At 49.8% G+C, this 17,317-nt stretch overlaps 1 protein-coding gene across 1 annotated transcript in view; it reads left to right on the plus strand.

Annotated features, from left to right (window-relative positions):
• The window catches only part of PAPPA2 (pappalysin 2), a 73,813-nt gene that overhangs the window by 39,763 nt on the left and 16,733 nt on the right, over positions 1-17,317 (plus strand). The window contains exons 14-19 of the mRNA XM_042874162.1: positions 5,029-5,200; positions 7,154-7,331; positions 9,150-9,363; positions 14,581-14,749; positions 14,959-15,091; positions 16,117-16,226. Of these exons, the coding sequence (XP_042730096.1) occupies positions 5,029-5,200; positions 7,154-7,331; positions 9,150-9,363; positions 14,581-14,749; positions 14,959-15,091; positions 16,117-16,226 (976 nt within the window). The remainder of the gene's footprint in view (positions 1-5,028; positions 5,201-7,153; positions 7,332-9,149; positions 9,364-14,580; positions 14,750-14,958; positions 15,092-16,116; positions 16,227-17,317) is intronic.

Below are 17,317 nucleotides of genomic sequence, written 5' to 3' on the forward strand. Positions count from 1 at the left end.
AAAAAAAAAAAAAAAAAAAAAAAAAAAAAAAAAAAAAAAAAAAAAAGCTGTTTACCTTGAAGTAAGGCCTAAGGTAGGCAGTGATCTCTAGCAAGATACTCTCATCTCCACTGTCAGCCCTTAAATGAGGTCAGGGAAGGGGTGGATCCTGGCTCCATACCTTTCATCACTCAGGTTCATTGCATACACCTGAGCTCCCCTGGGTTGGCCCTGCCTTCCCACCAGGTGCTCCATCACTGCTTCAAGCTGTGACTTAGCATTGAATGAGGAACTATATGACATGAATGAATAATCAAATCAATCTATAGAATCACAAAGGTTGGAAAAGATCTCTAAGGTCATCTGGTTAGACCATCAACCCATCACCACCATGCCCACTAATCACATCCCTCGGTACCACCATGGTATTGGATGGACCAATGAAAATGATTGGATGGACTGATATAAAGCCCCCAGTTTTTGCACTGTGAATATATTTTGGTGCAGTAAACTACAGGAGCTCTCTGGAAATATATTAAGACTGAGCTCCTCTTGTTTCTTTTTCTGCTTTTGCCTCCTATGGCTACAGGAAGGCCAAAAGATCATTTGACATCTTAGCAGTCAGTGCCTTCTCTCTATCTGTGGGGTGGATGACAGTGGATGACTCACAGGGATGTTATTGTTTTGACAAGTTTCTTTGGGAGTCACGTAGAGAAGCAAACACCTTCTCTTGAGGTGGCAACCTCAGTGAAGATCTTAATCAAGAAGCATCACCACCGTTGGGTCTGTACATGCAGCCTGCTCCCACAAGGATGGTTGCCATCAGATTTACCGTAATGCTGTGAGACCTTTCCTCTTCATGAGAAACATGCCCGAAGGGAGAAGAAATTCCCAAGTATTTCCAAAACACCTTTCCTCATTTCCTAGCTATCCTTTTTTTTTTTTTTCAGCATTGGAGTAAACATCTTTTATCTCCCTGATGTTCTGCGCTACAATCTGGACTCCACCAGCGCACATGCAGTGACTACTTTTAACTTCAGGAGGTTTGGCTGAAGGCTTTACCTTTCCATCAGCACCTTCCATAGCCCCCCAGATTTGCACTATCAGATGAACTTCATATAATAATAATTTTCCCCTGTTAAAGTTGGATCTCGAGCTGTTTTAGCAGCAATGTTTGGGTTGAAAGCTTAGGTAGATACTACAGCAATTTATGGATGATTTATTATACTTTAGACAGCTGCACTGTATTTGACTTGGCTTAGTTTGACTTGGGTAAATCCTTCAGTATTCTCCGAGTCCTCTGAAATAATGACTGTAAAATGCAAAACTTTGTCTATTTCAGAATTTGGGATTTGTTGCAACAAAATTAGCTGTTCTTACTGACACACTCACCTCTGGTTCAATGTGTTCCCTTGGAGGTGGTTGCCTCTAGTATTATATTAAAGAAGGATCCTGAAGGAAAAGCTCTACTCTAACTTTGTAGAACTGTTCCACTTTCAAAACAAAGCTCTTATCATTCCAGAGCAATCAGGTCCATTGCTTGGCAGAATTTCTCAAATTTCCAGATCTGAAATTTTCTTTGATGTGTGAGTTATGGAACTTGATGAGCCCAGAAATCATGCAGGCTGGTGCTGATGTGGAGTGAGTTAGGAGAAAAAGCTTGCTATTTTGTAAAAATGTTGTTGACAAATCATTAGTCTGAGCTTCAAAAGATGCTGAGATAAAAATGGAAAATGGAAAAAAGAGAGCCAAAACACTGGCTTGCCATACATTTTGTATGGCCTGAATCAGAAATGGCGAAGTGTCAGGAGTTTGCAGCTGTGATACAGGAATTTCATTTATCATCAAAAGGAGAAAGATCTCCTTCATGCTGAGATCAGAACTGGGCTAACTGCACCGTTTCCTTGTCCAGCCTTCTCTGGGGTGTTCCAGCAGCTGGGAGCAGTGATTTATGCCATTGTGCTACCTGAGTAAGCAAGGCATGTGGGTTGCAGTGCGGATCTTCTTGTCCTGCATTTGTAGGTCAACAGGCTCAAAGGATCCTGTCCCAGAGTATTACAGCAGTATTGGTAACCATAAAAGAAACGATTGAAGCAAGGGGATAGGTAGAATGATGTGTTTTTTTAACTGAGTTTACTGGTGTATTTGGGAAGAGCAGTTTTCAGATACGTGAGCCCCTCGTTGACTCTGGAATAACGACATCAGCCTGAGAACTCAGCACCACTCAGAGCTTGGGTACATGCCTCAGATCATGTCCCAGCTGAGGCGTGGTGGGTTTTTGTTAGTCACACAGAGAGTGGTGATAGGTTAATTATCTTCTGGGGCAAGGAGAGAAAGCTAATTATTTCTGAAAGATAGCTATATTCACATACAGACAGTGTGCATGAGTGTACATGTGTAGTGCATATAAAAATTAATGTTTCAGTCTCACATTTTGATCCAGAATTATAAATCTCTTACTACCTCTATATAACACTGTCCATATATAACGAGGAAAGAAACTTGCTTGTCTCCTGATCTGCTTCCTACCAGCACCATCAGCTGTTTCCTAACGAGTTGAAAACAAAGCTGTGCCTGGCAGTGCTGAAAGCAATCTGTGCTCTGCCATTTGTTGTTCAGTGATGGCATCATCCCAGCTGCATGGTTGTCCCAGACAATGCGTCTGTCACCACTTGGCCAGCACCCTCAGAGTGGCCCCATCCCAGCTCTGTCCTGGCTGGATGTGCCCATAGGGTGCCACCACCATACAGCCCGGGGTGAGCATGCCTTCTGAAACTCATCGTGGCTTCATGAGAACATTTCATAGAGTCACAGAATCTTTAGAGTTGGAAAGGACCTTTAAAGGTCATCTGGTCCAATTCCCCTGCAATGTATGGGGACATTTACTAACCCATCAGGTTGCCCAGTGCCTGGGCCAGCCTGGCCTTGAAAGTCTCCAGGAATGGGGCATCCACCCCATTCAACTAGGCAACCTGTGCCAGTGCCTCACTATCCTCATTGTAAAGGACGTTTTCCTTATATCCAATCTAAATCTACCCTCTTGAAGTGTTATGTTGCTTTGGCTCACAGAATCTGTGCAGAACCCAATGGGGCAACCCAACCTACAGGTGTCTGGCCATCTGGCTGCTCAACCCCCAGCCATTTCCTCAGTGGGAGGGCTGTGACTTGGTGACATAATCCCCCTGTGCCCAGAGGTTATAGGGGTGAGGAGCTCCTTGCTGTGGTGTGTTGTGATGGTCCATCCTATCAGGGCAGGAGGAATGCTGCTCTTTGCTTGTGGTTTCATAGAATCATAGAATCACCAGGGAAGGAAAAGTCATCTGAGGTCATCCAGTCCAACCATCCACCTATCATTAATATTTCCCACTAAACCACGTCCCTCAGTACAACACGTAAACGTTTCTTGAACACCTCCAGGGACAATGACTCTACCACATCCCTGGGCAGCTTGTTCCAGTGCTTCTTGTGGTCTCCAGCACGCTTCCATGCACTGATTTCTTATGTGATAAAGGAAGGGTAGAAGAGGGCAGCTTGGTCCCATTCCCCTTGCACACAGGGCTAGGGCAGAGGCTTTGTCACGGGAAGAGGGCACTGGTGGGGAGCAGAGCAGACCGGGGAAGGTGGCTGCAGGCAGGAGGGAGGGGAGAGGGCTGCAATTGGTACCAGATGCCCTCAGAAGCTAATGACCTGACAAACGCTGCGCTCGTAAAACAAATTCTTTAAAAAGGAAGCAAATGGAAATATAAGCTAGTGAAAGAATTTGCAGCAGTTGCCCTGAAACCATTTCTCACTTCATAAACAGGTCTGCATTGAAAAAACAGCCCCTTTTTTCTTGTTCTCCTTTGTGGTCCCCTCCCGTGCCATTCCTCCCCTCTGTCTGTGCCCACCAGCTCTTTGGAGGCTGTGGCCCACAGGTTTCCACTGTGCCTTTGTCCAGATCTGACAGCACATTGCGTTCCCTTTGCATCCCCACTGGCAGCAGTTTCTGTGCATTTGTGGAATTCCTGGCCGTGCGTCCTCGGCTGGTGGGGTCGGGCAATGCAAGAGGCAAAAGCAGCACAGTGTTTGCTTTTTGTGTGCCAAACAGTGCACAAAGCTGTGGGCAGTCCCACGCAAAGCGAGGCTTGGCCAGGGAGCAGGGGGAGTGCTAGGGGCTGCTGGCATTTTGGCACTGATACTGCTTGCAGATGGTTAAAAAAGCAAATGAAACAAAACAGCCCTGACTACCAAACGTCCTGGGCATTAGCTTGTGGGAGCAGTTTTGTTAATCCCATGTCGTGCCCTAATTCCGTCCCAGTTAATTCATCCATTGGTGCATTTCACTGATGGAGAACTTGGTCTCCTGGCTAATGTTGCTCTCTGCTCTGGGATATTTTGTGATGCTTAATCAATGAACAGCAGGTTTTTGGCAGGGAGCTGCTGTAGTAAGGAAAGGGCTGCTTGTTTCCTGGGAACAGGTGACACCTTGCAGATCTCCTCAGCCCTCTCACAACCTGAGATGGTTCAGAGAGGACGGTTGTTCTTCCCGTATCCATGTCTCCATGTCTCACCTTGGTGGCCACAGAGGAGCTTTAGAGCTGGGCAGATGCGTGTTGAGGTAGTCTTGTATGTGTGTTGAGGTAGTCTTGTTGCCAAAGAGCCTAGCAGGTAGTTGGAGGGACATCTCATGGTTGGCTCTCCAGTATCTGCAGAGTTTCCTTCTCCAGCTAAACCCTCTCCTGCAGTTGGACATCTGCTGAGGGTTCTCTGATGTCTTGTGTAGAGTTTGACATACCTGTTGCCCTTCTAATGGGTAGAGGATTTATCGTAGAGTCATAGAAAAGCCTAGGTGGGAAGTGACCTTAAAGATCATAAAATTCTAACTGCTGCCATGAATAGGGTTGCTAACCACCAGACTAGCCTGCCCTTTGCTCCATCCAGAGCTCCCTTCATCTTTCCTTACACATGCATCCAAGACCTGCCAAGCATCCCATGCAGGTGCCAGCTGGCCAGTCCCTTGCTGCAGAATGCTGGGAACCTGGGGCTGATCCTTCCTCTTCTCCTCCACAGCTGTGCGCATGGTGCTTGCACAGGGCTGGGAAGCTGCACGCAGCCACTTCTCGCTCACGTCGCCAGCCTGAACTGCTCCTCAGATGGCCCGAGGCACATGGAGTGCTCCGTCACCTGTGAGCAGGGCTTCATGCTACGCTCTGGCAGTGGGAAGATCTTGGGCTATGCACAGGTGAGTACCACTGGGATGGCAGTGACTCTTTAACTGACTGCTGATTTCCAAAGGTTTCCAACCCCAGGCTCCTTGCAGCTTTTCCAGCACATGGCAGTCTAACAGCAGTTCTGATGCTGGACTGCAGTGCTGGTTGTCCTGCTTTGCTGCCATCCTCCTGCGTCCCCAAGCTGTCCTCAGCTGTTCCAGGCTAAGTGCCACAGCAGGGGACATCTCAGGCTAAGGCAACACACTCCTGCAGAGGGAGAGGCAGCCATTTCTCTTCTCTGGAAGGAAGGGTTAAACATCCCACGGACATTTTCTCTTTTAAAGTTGAAGTTAGTGGCTTGGGGAAAAAATGAAGTCATTGCAAAGTGACTATATTTAGACGGCTACAGAGAACAGCCTCTGGGAGCTTTTCTTCCTTTGTGCTTTCTTGCCTGAGCCTGTGAGGCAGGGCAGAGGTCAGCATGAAAAGGCTCATCCTGCTTTCCAGAAGGCCAGGATCTGCCTTGTGAATCTCTGAGCCAGCTCCACTCTCAGCCAGTGTTGAGGAGACCTGGGATTGGCGGTCCTCAGAGCAGAGCAGCTTGGATGTGGGCAGTCACCTTGGCAGGGCCTTGGGCACAGTGTGTCCTATCCTTAGCTTATTCCTGGAGAGGGGACCGAAGTCTCCAGGACTGAGCTGGCTACCCCACAAGCTCTAGGCCGAGTGTGAACTCACCCAAATGGAGACAGGCAGAGGTGAGTCAGGCCACGGGCACAGGGTGGGTCCTGTTTTCTTCAGAGATCCCCAAGTGCTTACCCTGTTAGGCATTGGGAAGTGCAGTGAGGCAGGAGGGATGCACCCCTCAGCCCTTAGTCACTGGTGAGGTTATTAATTACACAGCACCACAGCTCTGTGAGCCAAGGCAGGCCCTTATCACAGAAGAAAAACAAAATAGACGTGAAGCCATATGAAATAATTCTGCCTTGGGTGACAGTTTTTCTTTGTTGGGCATCAAGATGGGAAACTTCTGGACAGAGCTTTGGCGTGTGGCTGTCATAACTGGTAGCAGCATACAGATGTCCTGCCCTGAGCCCAAGTGATCTTCTATGTTGGGTGTGGGAGAGGGCACCCTGGGGTATCTGATATGGAGCAGTCCTTTGGTGGAAGGGGGAAGACCAAGCAAAGAGGTGCCACATAGTCCTGTCCTAGCCTGCAGATGAGAGGAAGGAGAGCATGGCATGGCCAGCAGGTTGGTTTCCATGCCCACAGCTCCACATTTCCCCAGCTCTGCAACAATTTGGCTATATGATCCTACATGCTAGTATACATCTCCAGGCATTTTTAGGAAAAACTGGATGCCCTCTGCACCATGACCTTGCCGTGCACCAAGGAGCACCCACAGCTTTCGGGTTCCAGCAAAACGCGTTGCCTGGGAGCACAAATCACAGGTCTGAGTGCACAAGAAGCATGATGTTGCTCAGATGAGGAAGAGGCAGTGAGAAGAGTTGAAAGAAATCTTTCTTTTCTGCACATCCTCTTTGGGTTAGGAGTCTGGGGATGGAAATCATAGCACACCATCATGCACTGCTCTGTTTTGGCAAGGTCAGTACCCTGTATTAATCATATGTAGGGCTGGAACCCCTACAGCTGGGACTCAGGCTCTTATGCAGGCCCCCAGCTGTGTAAGAGGGGCTATGTAATGACAACCTGAAAATGAGATTTTACAAATCTGATTTCAGTGAAGTCTGTGGGCATGACAGGATCAGGACATTTGGAAGACCAATCAACAGGAGAGGTGCCCATCAACACCTGAGTTAAGACTTGATCTTACGGGAAAAAAAGTGTTAGTGTGCAGAGCTGGGATTAACTTCTTCCTTAAGAAACTGTTGTGTATTTTCAAGTGCTTACATTTTCCTTTAAAGTTAGTAAAACACTGCATTAGAGCGCTCTTGCTGGGGTCTGATGGAGACTTGCTTTCTCTGTAGCAGGAGGTGGTGCTGACATGCAGTTCGGGGCGGTGGGACAGATCTGTGACTTGTGATCCTGTTGACTGTGGTGTCCCTGACCAGTCACACGTCTACTATGCGGAGTTCTCCTGCCCCAAGGGGACCACCTACCTGAAGAGATGCTCCTTCTCCTGTATCCACCCCGCCAAACTTCGAGGTACAGTCTGGCGTGCTGAGGGATTTAAGACTCCCTTTCTGGTGCCTGTCCAAGGTTGTTCAAGACTGAGCAGTGATATTTTGAATTTCCCAATTTGCTTCTGCCAACCAGGTGGACCTTTGAGACTCCTCCTCAAATGGTGGGCACACATCCCTTTTGAGCAGGGGCACCATGGCATGGGGATACTCTCTGTGATCCCCATTCCTGGTTTGCAGCCCACATCCTCAGGGATGTCTTCTGCTAACTGGTGAAGTCTGGTTGGCTGTGGCATTGCACAGATGAGTGAAGCAAGAGTGCAGACAAACAGAGAGGATTTCAGAGAACCGCAGATGGCCTGGTGCCTGGCGGCTGTGGGAAATCATGTGGTTCAGCAGGCCTGGGGCCTTATAACGCCATAGAGACTGATGCCCACAGCTGCAGAGCAGTCTCAAGATGTGCACCACCCAGACACACAGCAGTCCTCCAGACACACCACGGCCTGGCTTTCATTCTGCCGACTCCATCAATACCCGCAGGAATGTTTTTAAGCCAAGTCGGAGAAAGAGAGCTACTGTTCCTGTCTATGCAAGGCTGAGCTGGATGGGATTTCGAGGGTAATTGCCTTGACAGCTTCAAGCATTGGGACTTTATGTGAGTTTCCACCAGTGCCTTCGCTCTGAACAATCGCATACAACAAATCATTTTAATGGGTGCCCTATTTTACGGCGACATTTATAGCCGAAAAGCATGAAAATCATTTACTGTTTTTTTAGCTAAATCTAAGGAGCAAAACCGGTAGAGAATTAAGGTCTCATTTCATGACAGGAGGGAGCGCTGCAGATCCCAGTGTGAGCTGATCAAAGGGCAGCGCCCGAGCGACAGCTCGACGGGCCAAGCTTCACACAGAGCCATGCCGTTGCCTTCAGTGGGTCAACTGAGGGCAAGCATGAAGCTGATATTTCCCTGACAGCCTCCTCTTGTTCCTGCTAAAGTCAATGGGAGGTTTGCCACGGGCTCCCTTGGCGTCCCATCCACGGGTGGCTTCCAGCAGCTGACAGCGGTCCCGGTGGGGCTCCGCCAAGGCCGACAAGGCGAGGGGGACTGCCGAGTCGTCAAGGCAGGAACGTGTCTGCTGCTTGTTCTCCCCAAAGGCTCTTGATGCTCATAAATACTAAGAATAGGCAAGGAAAGGATTACATGGCTCCTGTCACGGCACTCAGAGGTGGGGACAGCCCATGCACCACAGCTGTCAGGAATGCTGGCGCTGATCAGGAGCACAGCCTTGCCCTTGTCTATGAGCTGTTGTAGGCAGAGAGGTGAGCCTATAAAAAGAAAATGATGCTTGGAGGAGCTGCCTGGCTGTACAGTGAACCTGCTGGAGGCCCAATACAAAGCTCCCAAGAGAAACCCTCAGTTCTTCAGTTCTACTTTTCTTCTTGCTCAGCAGGAAGCTGCATCCATAGCGCGTGGTGGATGCAGGCATGGGCTCCTCTGGCAGGTCGTATGGGGTGAATGGAGTTGAGCTGAACTAAACATGAGGAAGGGCCCATGTTTGCGTTTTTGTCATGCACGAAAGCCCTCAGCTCACCAAAGGCTCTCCTCAGGTATCACCAGAGAGAGGGCTTTTAAGGGGGAGCTTGGGGGAAATATGCATTTCTACAAATCAAGAGCATTTCTCCATCCCTTTGAAGCTGTCCAACTGCACATGTAATCTTTGTATGTATTGCCTCCCATGGTGTCATTACCACTCTAACAAGAGGATGCGTGCTGGTCGCTCAGATCTTCCCTCAGAGGTTCTCCAACTGTGACCCAAACTTTCTACTTCTCTCCTGGGTTCAGGGATGAACCAATGGCTGACGTGCCTGGAGGATGGGCTCTGGTCGCTCCCCGAGGCCTATTGCAAGCTGGAATGCGATGCTCCACCTGCCGTGCCCAACGCCAGGCTCCTGGTCCCACGCTGCATGCAGGGCAACCACGACGTGGGCTCCGTCTGCCGCTACAAGTGCAAGCCTGGGTACCACGTGGCGGAGAACACAGTGGGCAAACCTAAGAAGTAAGTCTGGGATGGGTCTGCTGTCACTTCTTCCTTCTCGTGAACAAAGAGGACAGGTCGTGGTACTCTTCTCCATCAAAGCACTGCTTCGGCTGCTGGAAGAGATATGAGGCAGAGCAGCTTGCTCTCATTCTTAGTTCTTCAAATAAGAGAGGTGTTCCCCCACTTTAGAATAAAGCAGATGGGAACTCCATATAAGCTGCTGTGTATATTAAGCGCCTTAACCTGAAGCATGTGAGTTGTCCCGTGCAGCTCAATGCACTTGCCTCTTGCTGAAAAGTAAGCATGTGCAGAAGTGTTTGCAGGCTCTCGGGTAATTCAGTAGGGATGTGATAAAGTGACAAGTGATCAAAACAGGTCACGGCACTAGGATTGTAAGAATAAATGACAGCCCTCTGTTGGGGTTAAAGTTTTATCCCTTGCACGTCTTGGCTAAATTTGATCTCGAGAGTTTGTATTTCAATTGGAGAAGATTTTCCTAGTGCTTTGGGGAAAAATCCTGGAGATTCACAACCAGCACTGAGATGCTGGAGGGCTGAGCAATGTTTTGTCTGTGGCACCTCCAGCTGAAGTCCCCTTGGGTATGGTCACAAAAGATTCCCTGGCACCAGCAGGGTCCTCCCCAGAATCCCAATGCTAGCCCCAATCTGATAATTATGTGCTAATTGTTTAATGCCCTCTTCCAGTTTAAATTGGATGCAGACTTCAGCTCTACTTTGCTCTGGGGTAGGGTTGTTGTGCACTGGGAAGGAGCTGCCAAATTTCTTGCCTGGTAATGAAGGAAGTGGTTTCTGTAAACAGTTTTTCACAGTGTTAGGAGGATCTCTTGGGCCAAGAGGAGCAGAGCAAATTACGACCATGGCTGCAGTCACATGGGCTGCTTTGCAAACTGGAGCAGCTTGGATGCCTGTGGCATTCAGGCGCTGGATGCGCAGTTAGATCAACAAAGTCCCAGCCCTGCTGCCACCACTGCTGTAGCAAAGGGAGACATCATGTGTCCCCTGGGAGACCTTGTGCTCTTCTGGTGTGTGTGTGGCATCTGTGTAAGTCAGAATATCCTGTAAAGCAAGTACCAACCTTATAAAGAACTGAGTGCTGCACTGATGGGGACAAGAAAGCAAGACTGCTGCTTTTTTTATCAGCCTCCTGCAGTGCCTTTCTCCCAAATGTTGTGTAGAACACCACAGCTACTACGCCTGTATTTGCAGTCCAAGCCCTGGAACTTTGCCCCTAAGACCACCACCCTCTGGCCTGAGCCCTGGCTGGAATCTGGCTGTCTCTACCCAAGCCCGAATGCTCTTGGATGCAGATACTCATGTGATTCCCTCAGCTCTGTTCTTTTAGGTGAACATTATTGCAGGGGCAGGCACTCATTCAAGAATGCTCAGAAGTCTCCTGAAAGCTCAGTTGAAGTTCATATCCAATAGCATCAGTGGAAGAGAAGGAGGATGACAAAAATTTTTTGTCAGAGAAGTTGCTCTTATCTGTTAACTTGGGTGAGGAAAAGCCCCTCACAGATCAGTGCTCAGTCAACAAGAGATCCCCAAGGGAATGCTGATTGTGTAATTAAAATCCTGCCAGAGATGTGCTGCCTTTCTGCAGTCAGGATCTCTTGACTGACATGAAGAGCTGAAGCTCACAGAAAAATGTAGTGGCTTGGGTTGCAAGGGACCTCAATGATCATCAGGTTCCAACCCCTCTGCCACAGGGGCCAAGCCCCCTGCCCATACCCTTTTGGAGGGGTACTGTGTTGCAGGGGTAATACAACGAGCTGGGAACTGGAAAACCCAAACCCTGGAAAGATCTCTTCAGCTCCTTATTTTCTTTCCCCAGTATGGGATGATTCTTGGAAAGGTCTCAGAGATACCTTGAAGGAATTAAGCAAAAAAGAAACTAGGTCTTTTTGTCTTCTATTCCTGCTTGCTCCCTTCCTCACCATGACCAATTCCTGGGATGAGCCCTGAGAAGCTGGCAGGACTGTCAGGAGATGCACTGGTGAGATTGAGGAATAAATGGCCCTTCACCAAGATCAAGGAATCCATGAGACAGCCCAGCCCCATGGAGACATCAGCCCCTCTTCAAAGACAGCAGCAGGCTGGTGGAGACCATGAGGCAGAAAGAGGAGGTGGGGAACATGGATGGGAAGGTGGCCTGGAAGGAATTAGCTGGCTGAGGGCTGGAGTGGCATCAGAAGGACGGCAGCGTGCAAAGCAGCACAGTCCATCCCAGGGATATCACAGCCTAGCAGGGCACTGGGCCATGCGCATTTGTGGTGGGTATGAAGGTGCAGGACTCTCGCTTCTCCTGCCCACATCTGGCCCCTTCCAGATAAAAGACAAACACACAGGCAGCTGGGAGAGCCAAAAGCCAGGTAAAGAAAACAGGCTGTCAGCATGGCTCCGTGTCATTTCCACTTCTAAGACTTTTGATAGAGATTTACTGCCAAGGTTGCCCAGGCTGTAGAATCATTACAAGCTAGCCTTGCTTTCTTTTAACTTCTCATCAAATATCCCTCCTTCCTCCCCCTCTTTTCTGAAGCCACCAGACTCCTGCCGCTGGAGATGAGGTGGCTTTGGGCTCATTCATCACCTCTCCTGTGTGGTGGACCCCAGCCTGGGGCTGGAACCCAGCCATGCTCCTGCTCCAACAGCCCTAGGGCTGCGTGGGGCTCGTGCCTTCACATTGGGTGCAGCCCCAGGCGTCTCCTGGTCTCCTCTCCCCATCAGACAACACGCTGCCCAGCTGGAGGGGGAAGTGTTGACTCTGATTTTCCTGGCTTCCTCATTAATCCTTGCAAAATGCCTCTAAGCCAGATCAGAAGGAATCAGGGGCCTGGAAACTTCAAGCTGCTTCAAGGTATTTCTTATTTTATTTATTTATTTTTTTTAAAGCCTCTCCCTTCCCTTCTACATGCCTGATGTGCAGCGGTGGTCCACATTCCCTGGGGTTTGAAGGCGCAGAGGCAGTGGGGTAAGCCTCCAGTGAGGAGGGATTCCAGTCCAGGTCTGGATGGGCTGTGGAGGGGCAGAGAGAGATCATGCATGAGGTTACCCTGGACCTCAACAGGGAACCCCAGTGAGGGCAATGGGGCTGCACTGTATGACATGCATCTTTGCAAAGACCATGAGGTGCCTTTCCCCAGCCATCCCCAGCTCCATGCCAAAGGGCCTCTGCTGGAGGTTGGAGGAGCAACAGTGGCATGCAGTGACTGCATCAGTTATACCCAGGTGTCCAGGTGTGCTGATGCTTTGAGAAAGGGCTTGACTGGTGCTGGATGCTTTGTACCACTGCTTTGCTCCTATTCCCTTAAAGCCATCATCTTAACCTCCGGTTAATGCAGCAGTGCAAGGAAAGCCCTTCTCTGCTCTGATTTACTCCATGTGCTAGGCAATGACAGAAGGGGAAACTGCTGCTTGAGGTGTTGGACAGAGCAAAGTGTTCAAAGCAGCGAGATCTGATGGGGATGTCTTTGAAAGGCAGTGAGCATCATCCTGGTGGAAGGGGCAACAAGCAAGAGCAAGAAACCAGCAGTGTGCTGAAGCTGCAGATGTCCACTGTGAGATCTAGAGATGTTTCTCCCCTCCATCCTTCCAAGATTGGATGTAGTTTCAAGTTCTCTTTGGTCATTTCAACGCTCCTGCTTGAACTGGGTGTCCTGCCATACCCCATTCCTTCCTGGAAGCGGGAAACATCTGCCACTTTTATAAAGCCTCTAAAAAAAATCAGGTCTCTGACTTCTAAAGCAGAAGGGGATTCTCAAGGAGCTTCAAATATTTAAAAACACAGGAATGTTTTGAAAAGACTCCCAAATGTCCTGTCCAGCAGCACCTAGCAGAAACATACATGCCTGCCTTGGGGTCAGGCAGACACTTGTCCACAGCATGGTGCTGCCTAGGATCATGGGTCACTTCTCCCCATATGCACATGGTCCTTCAGCCTTCTGGGTTGGCTGAGTGTCCAGGCAAGCAGAGCAGGTGAATGCATGGACATGAGAAGCGGGGATTGACCTGATAGAGACATCAGCAAGGCCACTGCACTGCGCTCTGACAGCAAGGTATGGCCACGGTCCCAACTGCTGTGGTGCATGGTGGGGGCACAGTTGGCCCCAGGCAGCAACTCAGAACAAGGGCAATGTAGTGCCACCCTGAGGGGTTTCTGCAACTCAGCACTGGATGTTAGATTCCCTCTGCTGGGTTCCTGGAGCCCTACTTGCTGGCTTCAGCAGCTGGAGTGAGCAGAGGTAAGCAGCAGATACATGGGTGTCTGGTGGGGAGTGATGCTACAGAAAGGAAAAAGATGAAACAAGAACCAAGAAATCAGCACAGGTAAAGCTCATCAGCATTGTAAAAAGCCGTGTGTCAGTAACTGGGTCAAAGGAGTTGGACTCGATGATCCTTACAGTCCCTCCTGACTCAGGATGCCCTGTGATTCTATGATGTGTCCCCAGCTTGTCCAAAGCCCCAGGGTTTTCATGCTTCTCTGCAGAAGATGTGAAGTCTGTCTTGCTGCCAAGGCGAAGAGACAGAGAAGCGGGTGGGCTCTGCTCCTGGCCTTTTTCTCCCCTTCTTTTTCATCCTCTTTTTGGCAAGCAGTCCATGCTGGGGCCGTTTCAGCAGTGCAAGCTGGTGTTGGTCTGCTCCGGTGCAGCAGCTCCTCAGCGAGAGTGGGATTGACAGCTCTGGCCGGCGTACAAAGAGGAGCCTCAGCAGGGCTGGGCATGGGCCAGCAGGATTTACAGGGGAGGCTCGCTCCTCCAGCAAAGTATGCAGCTACTGGCGGCTGGACAAGGCAGCCGTGCACGTACCCGCGGGGGCTGCGGGCAGGGAGAGATCATCCGGAGGTGCTACAAAGGATGGAGAGTGATGGGGAGCACAGGAAAAAGTGTCTGGGGCTCCAATACCAGTGCTGTGGGAAGCACGAGAAAAAGTGCCCATGACTCCCGAATCGTAGAATCATTAAGGCTGGAAAAGATCACTAAGATAATCTAGTCCAACTGCCAACCCACTGCCATCATGCCCACTAAATCGGTGTGACGGGGTGGTGGGCAGTGAGAGAAGTGTCCAGGATTCCTAAATCAGCACAAGCAGAAGGAAAGGTCCTGGTTGAACATAGGTTATCCTAGAGATGCATGGAAAGCCCCATGCATGGGGGTTTCAGAACCAAGAAGGATGCTTTCTGGAGTCTGCAGCCCAGCTTTCTTTCCATCTCTTTCCCCAGGAAGTTCCTGAAGGTGCAGTGCCTGGAGAGTGGGCAGTGGGAAGAGGGACGCTGCATCCCTGTGGTGTGCGAGCCACCCCCGCCAGTGTTTGAGGGCATGTACAACTGCACCCAGGGCTTTGAGCTTGACAGCCAGTGTGTCCTGAGCTGTGAGCCGCCAGGATCACAGGTGAGTGATGGGACAGATGGGGGTCAGCCACACGTTGGACTTCAGAAAATACCAGGGCTCGGCATGTTGGGCATTTGGGTACCAATAAAAGCAAAACCAGAGCTCTTCTCACTGCTGGAGATGACTGTGGTGGTGTGGGCGCCATTCACAGCACTGCACGCACCCTGGCTTAGATTGTCTCCAGACCCTGGTCTCTCTCTGTTCTCCAGGTCCCTATTGTCTGCACCAAGGAGGGCACGTGGACAGAGGAGTTCAAGCTGTGCAAGAGCCTGCAGGGCACCTGCCCACCACCCCCAGAGCTCAACCTCGTGGAGTACAAGTGCGAACAGGGGCACGGCATAGGTGAGGGCAGGAGAACACTCTGCAGAAACCCAGACCCTGTGTTGAGTCAGCCGTCCTGGAGAGCCAGCTGGAAGGTCACGGTGACTCTTCTACTTGGGCCAATTCCCATTAAATTTATGAAAAGTTGTTTTTTCTTCAATTTCCTCTTGAACACAGAGCACTAGGGTGGCTTTTGCCCTGTGCATCTCCTGGTAAGTTAGAATTGGCATTGGCTTAAGCACTTCTTCAGAAGCAAGGACTGACTCATCTCTAGGGCAAGCCCAGCCCTCTGCAGTGCTTTATCTCACCCTCCAACTCTCAGTCTCACCACAGCCTCTGCACTTAATATGACTGCTGACATCTGCAGGGTTAATGGGGCAGGTCCAAGATAAGAGCTGGAGTGACAACTGTGTGTAACAGGGTGCTTTCACCAGACGAGGGACCACATCATCCATTTCTATCTAAAAGACTTGGTTGTTTTTCAGCTGCAATGCTGTCACAGTCATTACATCCCACCTGGCATCACACTGGATGGGACATTAGTTTAAAACCCAAAACTGGCTGAGGCTCAGCCAAGGGTAAACTTGGGAAAGACCTGATGTGAAGCTGGGACTGAGGTTGGGACCCACCTGCTTTGCCAAGTGGGAGTTTTACAGCTTTTTTTCATCTTGGGTCATAGGAAGTCATGGTAGAAGAATTGTTAGAAGTACTTTCTGACACACCAACAAGCAGCCATAATATCTAGGCCAGACATGTTTTCATGTTGGGTCCTACATCTTGCCATCACGGCTTGGGTTCACCTCTTCAGACATGTTTACTTGTTACCTCATTCAGGAGAAAGGTATCAGCTGCAAAAAGCTTCTGTAAACTCTCGCATAAGTCAGGGCTGGGGGAAGAAATTCTCAGCTGTTGGTAGGCAAAGGATCTCCTTCACATGCATCTCTGCCCTCAGTGAGGAGCAGGCATGTTGGCATCCGACACTGTTCCACAGCAGCCTGTTGCCTGGTTCCTGCTGCAATCCCTCAAGGCTCTCTCTCCTTCCTCAGGTGCTGTGTGTGTGCCTTCCTGCATTATCCCTCCCAGCGATCCAGTCATACTGCCCGAAAACGTTACTGCTGAGACTATGGATCACCGCCTGCAACCTACTAGAGTCCAGGTATGCGAGGAGGGAGCATTGCTCCAACAGAGCATTCACCATCCATACATGTGGGAGCCCTCAAAATATTTACAGTGTGGCCAAATCAGTCTTCCCTCCTCTCTATTCAGTGTTTTTTAATACAAATTTCTTTGCTTTCGGTAAAAAGAGGGACAGTAATTTGGATGAAGAGCTCAGAGATGGCTGGTTTTCTCCTTGAGTGCATGCTCAGGAGATGCCTGCTGGTTGCTCATCCTGGCCACCTATGCCCTGATGTCCACCTGAAGCCTGGGATGAGCTCCAGCAGGACGCATCCTGTTGCATATGCAGGTGTAAGGCATTGAAACGGGCTGCCCAGGGAGGTGGTGGAGTCACCATCTCTGGAGGCATTCAAGAAAGATGGAGATGTGGCACCAAGGGACGTGGTCAGTGGGCATGGTGGGATGAGTTGGGCTTGGGCGTGGTGATCTTAGAGGACTTTTCCAACCTTAATGATTCTAGATGTGCAGTTGCTGGGTTTAGACATAGTGGCAAGTCCTTCATCAGTGACCTTTGATCCTTGTGAATGTTACCCACAGCATACAGATCTCTTCCGTAACGCTGCTCTTTGTCCATCTGGACCCTTTCTGGATATATCTCTGTGGTGCTGGTGTAGCAGGGGGTGATGGATGCATGTAGATATTCAAGTTCCCCTTTTCCTAGGCTTTGGTTAGCCCTGGTGGAGGTCTCTGTAGTGACCACATTCATCTTCCCAGATACATCTTGGACCTGCTTCACCCAGGCTAGCAGAGGCCATGCCCAGTCTCTCTGCACCTTGCCTGCTTCATCTGATGCTATGAGGCTTCACACTGATTCTTCTGGTTCATAACCAGTGCCCAGGTCCTCAGTATTTCTTCCTCCTCTTCCGCACACTGAGGATGCTACTGCACAGCCTCCTGCCCTCTGAGACCAAAGCTCAGTGTAAGCTACTGGCTGTAATGTGAGCTTTCCAGGACTTGCAGGATACCTCTGTGAATGAAGCTAAACACAGGAATCCTCCTGACTTTTGGGATGTGCCACACGCGATTGGCAGCCAAGGTATTGGGATGACAGAGCACAGATCAGAATTCATT

This window comes from Lagopus leucura, unplaced genomic scaffold, assembly GCF_019238085.1.
Source record: "Lagopus leucura isolate 7727_CA_CO unplaced genomic scaffold, USGS_WTPT01 Super-Scaffold_100009, whole genome shotgun sequence".
In the NCBI taxonomy this organism is placed as follows: Eukaryota; Metazoa; Chordata; class Aves; order Galliformes; family Phasianidae; genus Lagopus; species Lagopus leucura.